The 17,414-nt window shown below is 38.8% G+C and overlaps 1 protein-coding gene across 5 annotated transcripts in view; it reads left to right on the top strand.

Moving 5' to 3' along the window:
- Positions 1-17,414, top strand: part of slc9a1a (solute carrier family 9 member A1a) — a 64,743-nt gene that overhangs the window by 23,907 nt on the left and 23,422 nt on the right. For 3 of the 5 annotated variants that reach the window (XM_077720601.1, XM_077720600.1, XM_077720602.1), the window contains exon 1: positions 14,624-15,518. The exons of 1 other annotated variant lie outside the window; for it this stretch is intronic. In XM_077720601.1, the coding sequence (XP_077576727.1) occupies positions 15,236-15,518 (283 nt within the window). In that variant the 5' untranslated portion in view covers positions 14,624-15,235. Of the gene's footprint in view, positions 1-14,623; positions 15,519-16,690; positions 16,780-17,414 lie in introns of those variants that run through there. One more of the 5 variants, XM_077720603.1, reaches the window with a different exon arrangement.

Below are 17,414 nucleotides of genomic sequence, written 5' to 3'. Positions count from 1 at the left end.
CCCAGAACTGTGAGGCCAATGCACTAACCATCCATGAAACTCGAGATTGTCCAGCTGGAATCTCACCTCCAATTGTGCCGGTACTTCAACGTGATTTTTCCAGGTCAATGCCGCCCTTCCACTCCATGGTGGCACCCTATTTACATAAAAGCAACTCAGAAAATGGGCTAATGAGTGTCCCTGCAATTCACGTGAGACTTTTGTAGACACGCAAAGCGATCGATGTCCACTTAGTCTCTTGTTGTGGGACAAGCAAGGCGATGACATAGACTTGTTGTTCCTCAAGCGACCACCGGTTCTGTTCAAAATGACATGTCGCCACAGGCTGCATGTTAAAGTGTAGATCTCCTGTTTAGGGACTCTCCAAAAAAGGAATGCCGGACTTCCACGCCTGAGGGAAGTTGTCACAAGGTCACTTACCCCTGATCAACACCTCCATTGGAGCGTAGAATCTTGGACAAAATCGGCATTCACACACAGGAAACTCATTTGAAGTGTTTTTTAGGGCCTTGTAAAACGGGTGTTTTGGCGGTTTGGTGTCAAAATGGATCGTCAATGGTTAGATTAGATTAGATTAGAATGTTTTCATCCCGTATTCGGGAAATTTCTTGGTTTCAGTAGCAAGACAGACACAAAACACACAAGACAATGTAGAACTACAGTATTTTCATGACTATAAGGCGCACTTAAAAGTCTTAAATTTTCTTCAAAATAGACAGTGCGCCTTATAATCCAGTGCGCCTTATATATGGGAAAAACCAGAAAACCAAAAACGAAAAATCACCACTGTCAGATATTAAAAAAACAAAAACGCCTGAACTGAAACAATACTGTTAAATATGCAGATGCCATCTTAGTTTACAACATCTTCCACCATATAGCTCCTCCCCCACTGCAAGATTTTATACCAAAAAATCCAAAACATCAACAATGGCTGGCTCTAGAGGTGACTGTGTAGTAGTGAGTGTTTCATACCTGGAAGTCAATAGCAATTACCGTATTTTCACCACTATAAGGCGCACTTAAAAGTCTTAAATAGACAGTGCGCCTAATAATACAGTGCGCCTTATAATACAGGGTGTCTTATAGTATAGTGCGCCTTATAATACAGTGCTCCTTATATATGGAAAAAATGTCATTCATTGGGGGTGCGCCTTATAATGTGGTGCGCCTTATAGTCGGAAAATACGGTAAGTAAAACATGGTGGAAAGTAGCTGAACTTTTTGGGCCAAAAATAAACTGCTAACATCTAGTTGTCATAAATGTGTCCCGCCATGTGAACTGAATTTGACGCCCTTGCTTTCCACTTTGAAGCAACCCTCGCAGGAAGCCCAAGTACCCCCATAATTAGCAGTGTTTCCCCGAGGGCGGCACGGGGGTGAATGAACAAGATTGACCCATAGCGCATGCAGGCTTTGAGGGTTGAGTCTGATTGTCAGTCTGGCTCCAGCTAAAGGTCACCTCAGGCTGCTCCCACGCTCAAGACGTATAATAAATTCAAGGAGGCACATGTGTTGGACGCCTCTGATATTTTGTAGCTTTAGACAAGTAGATAACCAATTGCTGCAATCCTTCAAAGTCTTTATCCACTTCATCTTGATTCAGTTTTAACATGACGAAGTAATTCTTGGTCTTGGCTCATCCATTAACCTGCCCTGGTTGTTGTCTTCTTGACTTGGTCTGAAGCCTTCACAGACCAAGTCCAGAATGTTTTTTCTTCAAAGAAAAGTCTATGGATGCAAGAGTTTGAAGTAGAATCGAGTAAAAAATTAAATAATACTTTGGCAGGGAAACGTGATTACACAATGCTAGCCTTCCCAGTTGAAATTGATTCGATTTCTGCAACTGTCAATGATATAGAACTGTTGTAATTTCATTTTCCGAACTGCTTTATCCTTACTAGGGCTGTGGGGGGTGCTTGAGCCTATCCCATCTGACACCTTGAATTGGTGACCAGCCAATCGCAAGGCAAAAGGAGACCATTCATGCTCACACTCATATCTAAGTGCCATTTAGTGTCCAATCAGCCTACCATGCATGTCTTTGAAATGTGGGAGGAAAGTGGAGTACCCAGAAAACCCACGCAGGCCTAGGGAGAACATGCAAACTTCATACATGTGGACCGACCTGGATTTGAACCCAGATCCCGACTGCCCAGTTATTGCAATATATTTATAATTTTTGCATTTAAAATGTTAAAAAAAGGTTTTTTTAAGATGATAAAGTACTGCATCCAATTATTTTTTTAATCCCTAGATAGCAGTAAAATATAGCTCTTAATCATATTGCATTTTTTGTCACATTGATAAAAATACAAAATTTTTACTGTTTCTGACATTGCTTAAAAATAATAGAGGCACTGAATTATCGACTACTTCTATTATTCTGAACGTAGGCCGGATTTAAGCTTATTTGTGGACCGAAGATGGTCCGCATGCCTTAGTTTGGAAATTCTATTCTACACAAAAAACCTTTGAACCTCTTGTTATTCTGTTTTATGGCATGCAACCACAGGAATGAGACAATAGACAAACGTTAGTCTGTAAGCAGCTCACTGCCAGATCTCTATGCGGTAAACAAGTATGTGTTCAGAAGATTTGTCTTCTGTTGGACATTTTCGCCGTAAGGCAGTAGTACAAAAGTAGCTGCGTCAGCCTTTTTTCTGATGTATAACACACGTTAACCTTCAGGGGCTGTTGGGTAATCGCTATTTCAAAACATGAGGAAGATAGTCAAAACTAAAGCGTAAACGTTGCGTCTGCAGGGACAACACGACCTCGTTTGAATGTGATTTGACCTCCGTTTTCTACTCAAACGGCACGAGTATAAACAATTGTGAGACTTGTTGAGTTTCTCTACGTCATTGGGGAAGGAAAACTGGGCATGAGGGACAAAGGGGCTTCTCATTGGGGTATTACAACAGAAAGGGTCAGTGAGTATGACATGTAAAGTGACGTTTTGGGATGAAAACTATTCAGAAAAGGACTAAAATGTGATTAATAGCACTCTTACAGTTTCAGAATGCAGATATAATGTGACGGAAAGCAACAGTGTTGAAGGGAATGACATTTTTAAGCAGTTTTGGTTTTAGTAGTCGTTGATAAGGACTTATTTCCGCCTTTACATGCATTGGGTCTAAGGCAGACATGGGCAAACTACTAAATTACATATTGATATTTCTTAATACATTCCTTTTTACTTTAATTTTTTACTTTAGACTTTTATGATGAGTGATGAGTATGTTAATACTTTAGTCCTTTTTTTCTGTTTATGTTTCATATGTACTGTTAACGGATGCACTTTTTTATATGTATCGTATCTTGTGCTGACCTGGCCCATCTGTCAAATTTTTAAAGTCAATGTGGGCCCGAAAGTTTGCCCGACCCTGGTCTAAGGTCTTGACTTGGTTTTACTTGCCTTGGCCTGACTGTGCCAGCCAGTTTTGGACTTGGAAAAGATTGGTTTTAACTTGCAATGGTCTTGATTTCAAGTATTTGCCTGATTGTGCAAAGGACTTGATGACAACTCATCTTTCATGGCTTTAAGTTTTGGTCTGAATTGATCTCGGACAACTTTGCTATTAGTCTTGACTGCATTGCAACCTTTCAAAATGTTGTTTGCAATCTGCATCGGGCTTAATATTTCAGTCTTTTTCTCGACTAGGTTAAAACTGGTTTTAGATTTAGTCTCTTTTCAATCTCAATCCTTCAAAATCTTGGTCCCAACTTGATCTTTTGCTTTATTCTTGCTTTCAACCTCTTAAAGTCTTAGTATCAAACTACCTTTATCTTGCCCTATAATGTGTTGATTAAATTCACCCTTGAAGGCTTTTTCACCTTTAACCAATCAGTTAATCACCTTATAAACCGATAACTATATCGGAACAAACACAAAAGTTTGAATATAAAAAATATATGACCTGATAAATGTTGAATATACCCTTAACTCAGTATCATACGTTAAAAAGTATTGGTTTTCAAGTATTGGTTTTCAAGTATTGCCTTGGTTTTCGTCTCAAAATCCAGACCTTAACTTATTCAAAGACATTCTGAAAGAAAACAAGCGCGTACATTTTTAAACAACGTCTAAATCTTTTTCAAACTAATTTACACATGACCAAAAAAGAACACCCTGACTCGGAGGGAGTTCATTGGCAATTCAAGGATCCTCTTGTCGGAACTATTCCCAATGGCCTTCATAAACATAAATCATCCCAAAAAGAAGGCCACACACAGGCAGTCAGTGATTGGGTGACTGGTTCAAAACCACATAGCCTGAAACTCAAAGATAAATGTGTGGCTTTTAAAATGTTATATAATCATATGATACATGGGCTCCGACACTAGCTAGCATGTGGAGACCTATACATAGCATTATTCCCGTGATTTACCCAGGAGTGGGCAAACTTTTGGGCCCCGGGGGGCCCACATTGACTTTAAAAATTTGACAGATGGGCGGGGTCAGCACAAGATGCGATACATATAAAAAAGTGCATCCGTTAACAGTACATATGAAACATAAAGAGAAAAAAAGGACTAAAGTATTAACATACTCATCATTAAAGTCTAAAGTATAAAGTACAAAGTCAAGTAAAAAGGAATATATGAAGAAATATTAAAATTTCATTTAAAAAAAAGATAGAGGGGTTGTAAAACACGAAAAACAAATAAGTGTGGACTGGGCTACTGCCACTGGCTTCCGCGTGACGGCGCCATCTTGGGGAAAAACCAAAAAAAACATTTTGGACAACGTCGGCGGGCCGGATTAAAACGCCTCGTGGGCCGGATGTGGCCCGCAGGCCGTAGTTTTGTTAGCTGTATGCGAGCTGTTGGTAGAAAAACTTTAATATATGTATTAGTTTTGTTCTAGATTCTATAGTACTTGGACTACATGGTGTTTTAATTTGACGGCAACAGTGTCGTGAAAGCAGGTGGCAGGAACAAGCACAGACTTCAAGACACATCCTGCCCACTCCTGCTTCTCTTATCTCCTTTCCTTAGAGCCCTTCAAACCTCTTTCCTATCCTCTGTGTTCTGCTTGACAGCGGATCTTGCTGACACAGATGTTGGTCACACCGCGTGTGTGTGTGTGTGTGTAAGTGTGTGTGTGTTGTTTGTCCAAGAGGCAAAGAAAGGCTGTTTGATCCGGGTAACTTTCCAGAGTCGTGACCTCATAGTTGGGCCGTTCGTTATCTTTGTCCTGTTTTAGGTCAACTTTTCTCAATTAAACGCAGTACTTTTTACTTATTATTAAGTCAGTCTGACCTTAATTTGAGGTTCAGGTTTTGAGGCAAAATGAGGACTCTTGCAAGCTTCCATTCTAACTAAAATATTTACTTTTTTTTTTTTACAGTTTTTCATTGCAAAATGTCTTTATAGTAAATTAGGATTTAAGCAAAAGCCATTTGACTTGACAGCTGATTTCACTTTTTTTTTTAAATTGATTACAAGTATAATTATAGTAACTAACATTCAACAGTAATTGCCACATAGTGTCATAAAGTACAATAAAGTCTTTAATAACTTGTGGGTTGTCAATTTCTAGTTAATTACAACTACTCCATTCACTATTACAGTCATAGCAAAACTTTTAAAACAAGACTAAATTCATAACTTATTTTTTAATACTAACAAACATTTTATTCTTATTTAAAATGTACAGGTATTTGGATTTGCAGGCTTTAAAAACTTAATTAAAATGGTCACTATTGGGCACACACTTCAAAATGAGCAGTAAAATTCCACTCACAATGTCAACAAGTTGAGGATTAAGGTGTTAAGTAGGTAAATAAATCTTGATGTGTGTGTATGTGTGTGTGTGTGTTCTGGTTTATTTCACTTACTCAAAACAAGGCATCCATTTCTTGTTTATTGCGTCTTCATTGTCAACCATGCAAAAGTGAGACATGCTAATAACGAACAACAAACAGTTTTTTTCTGGGTATAGGTACCATTTTATCAGGGATATCACCATTCTAATCTTGTGCTAATCTGTAAACACAATGTAAGTCTGGAATCTTTTAATCCTGAAATAAATGAGTGGCATAAAATGTAAGATTTCACAAAAACTTGGAAAATCTGACTCCATTTTTGATATAAAATATCAAAAACTGCAATAGTTCACATTTTTGTGTTTCTTGTGAGTAATGTATTAAGCATAAATCTTAACTGTTGTAAATTTCAGATATAATTTACAAGGTAGGGTCATTTTGTTCATTTCCATTGGGAAAAAAAGCTAGACGATACTGACCAAAGCAAGCAAGTGACCTACATGTAGGTGGGAGGTCCGAGGTCAAGCTCCATTTGGCATTGTTTGGGGGACATAAAGGTCCTAGGTCTCTGGCCGAGGTCTGACCTAAACTGTTTACTTTTAAAGAGAGCCTCTGAAAGCAGCGTGATAGATGGCCGGCATTCCCCATTGGAAGGTGTAACGAGGGTCTGGTTTATAGATGAGCATTTCATAGGGTTTCGTTTAACACTTGTTTAATAATGTCGTCTTATTTGGGTGAATTTGTTTGTCAATGTACATATACAAGCTTTAAAATGTGTCCAAGATGGTTGAATTCCTGTTAAATTTCTGTCTTTAGACTTTGGTAAGCATTCCAATATGGTAGTAAAACTAATATTTTGTTGTTGTTGATAAGCTCATACCGTATTTTCACGACTATAAGGCGCACCGCATTATAAGGCGCACCCTCAATGAATGACATTTTTTCCATATATAAGGTGCACTGTATTATAAGGCGCACTGTCTATTTTGGAGAAATTTTAAGACTTTTAAGTGCGCCTTATAGTCGTGAAAATACGGTAATTGCTATTGACTTCCAGGTATGAAGCACTCACTACACAGTCACCTCTAGAGCCAGCCATTGTTGATGTTTTGGATTTTTTTTGTATAAAATCTTGCAGTGGGGGAGGAGCTATATGATGGAAGATGTTGTAAACTAAGATGGCATCTGCATATTTAACAGTATTGTTTAAATTCAGGCGTTTATGTTTTTTAATATCCGACAGTGGTGGTTTTTCATTTTTGGTTTTCTGTTTTTTCCATATATAAGGCGCACTGGATTATAAGGCACACTGTCTATTTTGGAGAAAATTTAAGACTTAAGTGCGCCTTATAGTGGTGAAAATACGGTAATGTGTCTGTTCCGGAGTTTTCTGCCAACACGGTGAATACTTGCAGGCGGGAGGGAACCTCTCTGATTACTACTTCCATAAAGAGAGAGACTTGTCGCGGAGGACCAAGCCACAAAACTGCCATTTTCAGCCAGAGAAATGATAAAAATATCAGTTCTCACAAAACATGCAGACTTCTATTTCAGGGGTGGATGAGAGCTCTCTGGGCACGGCTAAAACTAGTGAGGAAAACTTGCTGCTGTACTTGTAAGGCATTAAAAAAGGCTGTTTATAAGCAATGTAGTTGACAGATCTCGTCGCTAAGTCTGCCTTGGGGTTGGTTTGGTTTTAAAGTGGATGTAAATATAGCTGGTTAAAGACTCGGTTCTGATCTGACTTTGTCTTGAGTTTTTCCTTTAAGTCTTTTAGCCTTAGGACTTACTGGAACTAAATTCATTTGGGTCTTGATTTAGGATGCCTTAGCCTAGTCTTGGTTTGATCTGGACTACTAACACCATACCTCTACTTACGAATGCTTCTAGTTACAAAATTTTCCAGTTACAAAACCTTTTGAGTTCCCCAAGATCGGAAAAAAATACAACTTCAATACATTTCCTATATCCGTTATTTTATTTTGAAATTTTCGCAGATCCACTACTTCTTGCTTGCCAATTTCCCTACATTCTACTGGGCTCTCATTGGCTGTCTAACAACAACCCTCCATGTTTCTTTGACCGCCATTGTCTGCTTAAACATTGGTTGGAAGAAGCTGTGGTCGAGTACCTTCGAAGAATTTACATATAAAGTATTGCTCTACTTACAAAATGTTCTGGAACCAATTATTTTCGTAAGTAGAGGTACGACTGTATTTCAGGTACTGGTTTTTACTGATGCCCAACTCAGGCTACATGATTTTGATTGGACAAACACTTTTTGTAGAACCTTTGACTGTCAAACTGTGTCTTCACAGCAGTACATGATGATCTGGCAGGTTTTGGTCTTGTATTGAAACACCTCATCCGTCCAAAGAAATACTGCGAAAACATAAGAGAATGCTGAGTAAAAAAAAAAGTGTATTTTACATCAGACATGAGTCCCAAAAATGCCTCGATCTTATTCTCTAATCACTTAAATCTACTCAACATGGACTTCTTCTGAATACCCTCAAACTCTTGATCTTGACGGTCTCATTCCGTCAAAGTCATCCTTGTTATGTTAGCGCAAACACCGCACAGCTTTCATCTGGACTAACTTCTGCTACTCCCTAAACTGTTCTATTTCTAGTACCAGGCTTCAATCGTCTATTTTGCCATTTAAACTCTATGCCGTTACATTTGTGTTTGCCAACGCCGCCCTCCAGCCCTTGTAGAGAATGTCAAGAGAATTCATGGATAGCATGAGTCACAGGGAACGATGATAGGACAAGACAGTTTTCTTTTTTTTTTCTTCTTTTTTTTTACGGAATCTGAGCATGCACAAGGTTTTAAATATTGCATTAGAGCGGACCCCCCTTCCCCCACTCGCAGCCTCTCACGGGCACCGCAAAACTCTGCAGAGTTCTGCAGAGCTCCGTTTCAACCGCTTCACTGAAGAGCCTCATCTGACCCACCAACATTGTATTTTTCGTCCTCATGAACCTTGATGGTGTAAATGTAATACATTATCTTGGCCTTGAAATTGTGGTTGACCGCATGCTTGCATTCTGGAACAATCCAAACCCACAAATGCCTCTCTAGAGAAAAGTAGGGGGCAAAGTCTTTAGTCCAAAGATATATTATATACGTATATTCACAAGGTGTTTGCCATTTTTAGACCCTCTTAGATAAAATAAAGTACTGTATTTTCACGACTATAAGGCACACTTAAAAGTCTTAAATTTTCTCCAAAAAATGAAAAACCACCATTGTCGGATATAAAAAAAAAACACAAACGCCTGAACTGAAACAATACTGTTAAATATGCAGATCAGCCATCTTAGTTTACAACATCTTCCATCATATAGCTCCTCCCCCACTGAAAGATTTTATACAAAAAAAAATCCAAAACATCAACAATGGCTGGCTCTAGAGGTGACTGTAAAGTAGTGAGTGCTTCATACCTGGAAGTCAATAGCAATTACCGTATTTTCAAGACTATAAGGTGCACTTAACAGTCTTGAATTTTCTCCAAAATAGACAGTGCGCCTTATAATACAGTGTGCCTTATAATACAGTGCGCCTTTATAATACAGTGCGCCTTTATAATACAGTGCGCCTTATAATACAGTGCGCCTTATAATACAGTGCGTCTTATAATACAGTGCGCCTTATAATACAGTCCGCCTTATAATACAGTGTGCCTTATAATACAGCGCGCCTTATATATGGAAAAAATGTCATTCATTGAGGGTGCGCCTTATAATGCGGTGCACCGTATAGTCGTGAAAATACGGTATATGGAATAACACATGCAACTAAAAATTTAGCTAGATTTAAAATGACCACGGGGTTTGACAGTATCTTTTGAAACAGTCTTATGTAAACAATCTTGGCTAAGGAAGCTGCAATCCATTCGCTTGAGTGACAAATCGTGTCGGGCAGGAGAAATTCTCCTCATTATGGAAATGACGGCTTTTCTGCTCAATCAGGTGGCATCTCATTTTTGTGGAAGAACAAAATAATTGCCTGTGGGGAAGTTGCTGTGGATTGTTATCATGTGACGATCGTAAATTTTGAGTGTTAATCCAAGGCTTCAAAAAATGAAATTTGCAAGAATAAGCCTTGGTCTTAAAAGATGGGAAAATGCCAGGTTATTTTAGATTACATTTAATGCAAGTTGAGACTTTGTGTGGTTGAAATGTCCAAAACTGAGTCAAGTTGAGGCTAAGGCTAAGACAAATGTTCAAACTCAACTCAAGGCAACGACAAAAGAATGCTCAATGCTGTCCAAAATGTTGTCTTGTCAAGAAGTTTTAGGGATTGAGACCAGGACAGGTTTACTTGACTGTATAGAAAACAGTTGACTAGTACACAACGCAAAAGAAATACACTTGGGTGGCAAACCTAATTTTCAAGTAAGAATGTGGGAGAGCAAATGATGGGTTACTCCATTTAATAATACATGAGAGTGGAATTCTTGGCAGTAGTAAATTATATATGATGTGGGGTGACTAACACAAAGGAGGCGCATCACTAGCATGTAGCTACAGAAGAGTATTTGTGTTATCGTTTAGAGATTAGGACAGTAAATTAAGATGAAGATGTAAGGAGTCAAAATGGGGTCTAGACCAAGGGTGGGCAAAATTTTCGGCCCGGGGGCTACATTGACTTTAAAAATTTGACAGATGGGCTGAGTCAGCACAAGATACGATACATATAAAAAAGTGCATCCGTTAAAAGTACATGTTTTTTTAGTCCTTACTCTAAACCTCTCCAAGATCTAACCTTTCATTCTTGTCTAATCTCCAAACAAGAACACAAATCATCTTGTGGTTTCAACAAAACTCGGATTATTTGTGTTCTTGGAAGATTGCGAGACCGAAGGTTGAGTCATGATAGTGGGAGTTAACTTCGATGGCGTAACATACCAAATCAAACGTCTTATTAGCGCCAACCGCAGAAAAAGAACAGCATTAATTTCCTCTATTTTTGTCCACAATTTGTTCCCTATCAGTCAAATTATCCTTAGAAACCATCTAATTTCTCACATGGCCTTGCAGGTTTATCATAACTCTTACAGAAGATCATTGCAAAATACAGAATAGCTAAGAATAGGCTAACAACATTTTAAACAAAAAAACTCATAACATCTTTGAAACCTGAAAAGAAATACCTTAAAAACTGCATAAAATCGTAATACCACAACGTTACAGGACACCATTCTCATGTATATGGAGTCTAGTTTTACTCAGTCACATAAGCTAGTAGTACACATAGCCTGAGGTTACGGAATCCACATTGCATCAAATGTCAAGCGTACATTGGACGTCATCGTACCTTCGAGCACTTTTCGTGGCCTCCTATTGATGTTCAAAGTCTTTCAACCACCCCCCCGCACCTCCATCTTGCTTTTTGGGTCGGGTTAAATGTAAGCCGCATGTACAAAAGTGCTGAGCGAGTGCACCTTTCATGAACATGAAGTAAGAGTTATGGTCTACTACATAGAACACAAAGAGATGGAACACCTTGGAAAGTGACTCAGAGCCAAACCCAAAGTCTGGTGCACAGGAGGAACTATTTTAAATTCTTGTTATTAGGATTAAAACAGTATGTTGGCCGAGGAAGCAACTGCAGCAAATGCCCTGGTGTTTCCAAAATAATACTCATTTATCACCGCAAATATATATTACCTGGTAACATAGCATCACTTTCTGCAAATTATGCCCTATAGAAGAATGATAGGAAACTTAGAAGTTGAATTTTTCACTTCAGCTCAGATTTTTTAGTGGTCAGAAGTTGAACATTTTGCTAAATATTATCCGATATAACTATGAAGTTGTTGGGGTTAACAGAATTAAAGTAATCTTAACTCAAACGCAAAATGTAAAAGGATAATTTCATTCAAAAATGATATGTTCAACTGTTGTTTTGTTTTACCTGATCAAGTTTTTAGTAGATATGCATTGATCTGCTTTTTTCTAGAAAGACAGCGCCACCTACTGGTAAACATAAGCACACACACACATTAGAGCAGTATTTCAAACCAGTGAAAAAAAAATGACTCTGGAGAAGAAGCTGTTTGATGTGTATACAAAATTGAACCCTTATAAAAGATACGATATATAATATATATGCACTGAGTTTGATTTATTTAATAAGGGAGAGCACAGATTGATGAACATTTATTTTCATGTTAATAAAAATATATATGTATATATGTAAAATTGTAGCTGGGGGCTAATTTCCATCTTTAGACAGCTTTGTGGTTGCAATTTTGTCCGTCTAACAACTTTAAGATGATTGGCGAAGAGGTTCAGAGAAGGGAGTTCACATATGTGAATTGGTATTGAGTTCCAGTTATAGAAATGGTGCTTTGGCTGAATGGACACTTTTCAAGGGAACTGCACAGTCACCTATAGAGCCAGCCCTTGTTAATGTATTGGATTTTTTGTACAAAAGCTTGTACATATTAATTGTTAAGGAGTAAAGACAGTCTGCATGGAACAGTGTTTCTAATCTAATCCGTTTGATTGCTAAACAGTGGCGAGGCGGATGTATGTTAGCATCATTTGTGAACTTCCTAAATTGTTTTAGAAATTGACACAAAAGGTCCTCATTTCCCATCAATGCTTGTATTTCTTCATGTGTGTCCATGGTGCAAGGTTCTTTCAAATATTTCTAGTATAGGTCACAAGGAGGGATGAATGAGGGAAAGTACAACGTGTATATGTTGAAATTTTCATACAAAATGTATTCAGACAAACTTGACATATTTTGGTGATGCGTTTTCCCCAAAAGATTGCGTTTAAATGGCCATAAATAATGATAACATGATTTATTCTGACTTCTGGTATACCCAAAAGTACTTCTTATTACGTGTATGATTTCAACATGTTTATGTTCTCAAATGTTGCACAAGTACTTACTTAGGAATAAAACAATTAGTGTATGAAAGAATTTATGCATGTTGTTCTCATGGAAATTCAGGTGAAATATACAAGAGTGTTTTTTCAAGGAAATAAACTTGCTGACTGAACGTTTGTCAAGACTCGGCCTGCCAGATCGAAAAGGGGCGAGGCTTGCGTTTAAACGAAAATCAAGAAGCACTGGTTTTCTGCAAGAACGCATCTTTGCAATGACAGTTGTTGTCTATTATATAATCCACCTATAGTACTTAATCTGAGTTGGTTATTTACAATTTATCTCATTTTTTTCTGAACCGTCTTATCCTCACGAGGGTAGCAGGGGGTGCTGTAGCCTATCCCAGCTGATTTCGGGTCAGAGGCGGGAGAAAACCTGAATTAGTGGCCAGCCAATCGCAGGGCAAGATGATACAAACAGCTGAGCCCTGAATATTTTGTTTTTTTTATAGATCTAAAACAATGTTTATTTTAACTTTTTAAAAATATATTTTTAGATTTTACAAAATCATTTTTGAACTAAAAACACCCAAAAAATGATTAAAAATGACAATTATTGATTTAAAAGGGGGAAAATCAGGAAATTTAATATACATCTATACTTTTCATTTGAATTTAATCCTAAAACAGAAAGTTAGCACCCATGATTGGCTTTCCCGGGCCACACAAAATGAGGCGTCGGGCCAGATTTGGCCCCCGGGCCGCCACTTTGACACCTGTGTGCTAAACACTAAGCTTTCTGCCCACCTTGTTTACGATTTTGTCAAGTTTAATTTATTGGCATAGCCTGTTTCCTGTTTTTATAGTTCCTGTAAGGCTTTCTAATCCTATTTTCTAGTGTGAAGATGCTTTAAAATGTGATTATCTTTGATAGTAACGGATATGAAAAGCCACCCTTTTATGCTAATGAGACGGTACAAAGAGCAAATAAGTCAGTAAAAACTATAATGTAATAAGACGTAACAAAGACAAAGGACTACCCTGTCCAAAGTTGACTGGACGCCATCTTAAATGATAACATGGTGGAAACAACTGACAAAAAAACCCGGTATATATGGCCACAAGGGAAGTTGCAGAACTCGGGGGGCCTCTCAAAGCCTAAACAAACTGTAAAATGTCCTTGAAAAGGACAAATGTTCTTTTCCGCAACCCCCATGTGACTTTTTGGAATCTTGTCTGGACAGCATGAATTAATTCTGTAAACATATGCAGCTCCATTGCAGTCGGAACCTTCGTGCATACTGATGTTGGCATTTGAGTGCGTTGAATTAAATTACTCAACATTAAAACAGAAAAAAAACATATTTTGCAAATGTGGAGCTTGGTTTATCCTTCTGGAAATGGTTATTCATTATGACAACCACTTGAAAGTGCGCCTGTTATGAGAATTTTGCTAAGATTTGGACATATGTTAGTATTTATGCTCCCACTGAAGAGCTGTTAAATTAGTAATAGCACCAAATATTTAGTATTGAACACTTGTGGGTCATATTTTTATGATATGCATAGATCAGAAATATATTCAGGATATCCTAAATTATTTGTTTTTAATGTTTACTTTTAGTATCATGTCTCTTAAACGCCAAAATGTAGTAAAAGCAAATTAGTTTGCACAATCAAATGACCCAGACACATGAGAGTCATGAGACTGTGTCCCACCCATAAAACAAGTAAACCTCCGTGCCACTGGGTGTCGCTATTTCACAGCCACCGTCAACCCCTCCCCGGGTTTCCTCCCCGAATCCACCAAACGTTTGAAAGACTTTGAAGGTTGAACGATGCAAAATCACAACCACGCGACTTAAGTCGAGAAAAAACTCGATCCAGCCCACCAAAACGGGGTTAAAACCCGTCAAACACCGCCCCTACCAGGCGGTCTACATCCCGGTTGAACCTTACTTGAACTGACCCCAGTCAAGGTCCTCCTCTTCCTCCGCCTCCGCGGGGGCGTGGTCCGGCCGAATTAACCACTCCACACACACGCGGACGTAGAATAGCAAAACCCATTCGAAATAAGTTCCCGTTTACTCGGCAACGAGACAAAATGCGGCGCGGTTGTGTCGTGGCTGTGACGCGGCTACACGTCAAGGTCAGAACAGAATCCGATCGACTTGGCCGGGAAGGGGACGGAAAGACGCGGACGGGGATGCTGCTGCATGTCTTTCCTCTCCAGCATCAACAATGACACCTTTCCCCGGAGAGGACATCCGCGCTTGCTGCTAAGTCACGCGGACTAAACTAGTTACAACAATCCGGAAACAAAGGGGGTTTCCTCTGACTTCTTGCATTGCCGTCCGATTTTTCTTTTGTGTAATGAAGCGATTTCAATTTTTGTGACATTTCCTGCTTCCTCCTTCTCCGGCCCTCCAACTGCTCACCTGGCTAGCCAAGACACTCCGCATCGGCTAGCTAGCGAACCAAAACACCCCCCTTGACTACCGAAGATCCTCCATGGTTCCTCGGTTGGTTCATGTGGCGAACTTCCAGCGAACAAACATTACAACTTCTTGAACTTTAACCACGCCTTGATATCCTCCACGATCTCTTCCCCCCCTAAAAATGTCCCCGTGTATAGGCTCTCGTTGCTCGGGTACACAACGCCGGATCATCGTACCGGTGCTCCTGGTTCTCCTGGCGGTCTCCGTCCTGCCTCTGGGAGCCTCCAGTTCCCCCCATGTGAGCAACGGAGATGAGTCGGTCGTCCATACAGTGGATGATCATCATCATCCTCATCGCAACTTCACTAAAAAGCCTTTCCCGGTGCTGAGTTTTGAGTATAAACACATCCAGACCCCCTTCGAGATTTCATTATGGGTCCTACTGGCTTCTGTGATGAAATTAGGTGAGTAATCTTCACGTGTTTGAAGTTAGAATTGATCAACAAGATTGTGTAAAAAGGTGGGTAAACTTGCAATGATAAGATTGTATCAAAAAAAATGCCTTGACACACACAATATGGAACATATTCTCTGGGAGAAACCATTGCATTGTCCTCACTAGTAACTTTTTAGATACCTGCAATGCTTGACTACCAACACACACTCTTGCACACATACTTTGCTTTACTCACTTAGCTGATAAGACATTTTTTTAGGCTCACTCATGTTTGATCAGACCAAAGGGCGATTGTTTTGCATGTCCCCTTCACAGTTCTGCAATCAAGGGTCCCACCCCCAGATGTAGACCCTGGAGTTTTCCCACGTCTACGTGGGCTTTCCCTGGGTGTGCTGGGTTCCTGATGCATTCTTGATTAAACTCTCTAGTATGTCAAACTCACATTGGTTCCTGGGCCGCAAACTCCTGTTTGTTTTTATGGTGCGTCACTGTGATGACTAAGTAGCCCTCATGCGGTTTGGGATGATAGAAACAGCAGTTTGTCTTGTTATCTCAGCCATCATAATAATAATACTTTCATTCATTGGGATTTTCTTACTAATTAAGATGCCTTTATGCCACGAACAACACTACGACTGTTTGTTTAATCAAACCTTATTTGGCACACACAGTTTTTTTCCTACAGTTGCTGCCAACTGTCAGATTTTGTGAGGTACGACACGCCTTAGACCACAGGTGTCAAAGTGGAGGCCCGGGGGCCGAAAATGGCCCGCCGCATCATTTTGTGTGGCCCGGGAAAGTAAATTATGAGTGCCGACTTTCTGTTTTAGGATAAAATTTAAATGAAAAGTATAGATGTATGTTAAATTTCCTGATTCTAACCCTTTTAAATCGATAATTGTAATTTTTTAATCTTTTTTGCTGTTTTTAGTTCAAAAATCATTTTGTAAAATCTAAAAATATATATAAAAAAGCTAAAATAAACATTGTTTTAGATCTATAAAAAACTGAATATTCAGGGCTTTAACCAGTTCTTTTAATCCATTTATATAAAAAAAAATCTAAATATTATATCTAAAATAGTCAAATCAAGTTGACGTTAAGTGGCCCGCAAACCTTTAACACCCTTGTCTTAGACTGTGTTGGGTTAAAATTAAATTCCCAAAAATGTAAAGTCATTCTTGAGTGATGTTAACTGAAGAAGAAACAATTGAAGATGGTGGATGCAGCAGCCAAAATTAGACTGACTGCAGATGGAACAATTGAAGGTAAGCCTTCAATTTATCCAGCACGTCTGAAAAATCAATTTTAGCTAATTGAATGTGGCTGCTTGACTGCTCTGCTTAGACCCCGTATCGGCGCCTGATGGATCCGCCACAAGTGTTGAATGTAACATCCGTAGTCCATTTATCTCCTTGGCAACCCCTTTATGTGTCCCTGCTACGTAGTATACAATTCCTCAGTCCCTTTAAATTAACCTTAACTTGCTACAGTTCCCATAATTTACTGGAATAACATCCAAAATAACTCCAACTTTTAATTATAGATTTAAATGGTCTAGTGTGTCATTTACTTTTGCTCTACTCTGCATTGTCGGCATACTTTTTTTTATCGTTTTGTGGATGCAAATAAACATTCACATGCAATGAGTAACCTGTTATCATATGGCCATATAATAAATCAAAGGCATTATTGTGACATCAAAGATCAACCAGACTACAGATAACAGATTAGTGGCTTCATATTCTTATTTTATTGCTTAATCATTTCTTCCTCATTTGGTATTTTACTCAAAATTTTAAGAATTGATGTCATTGCATGTTTATTTGAATGCTACTTTTGGCTAAGAGTAATCATGGGTAATCTGGGTTGTTTTGTGCTATAATCCATGCGAGTAATTGCA

Source organism: Stigmatopora nigra, chromosome 7, assembly GCF_051989575.1.
Source record: "Stigmatopora nigra isolate UIUO_SnigA chromosome 7, RoL_Snig_1.1, whole genome shotgun sequence".
Classification (NCBI taxonomy): domain Eukaryota; kingdom Metazoa; phylum Chordata; class Actinopteri; order Syngnathiformes; family Syngnathidae; genus Stigmatopora; species Stigmatopora nigra.
Note: the sequence above shows the minus strand (reverse complement) of the source record. Positions and strands in the feature narration are given on the sequence as shown.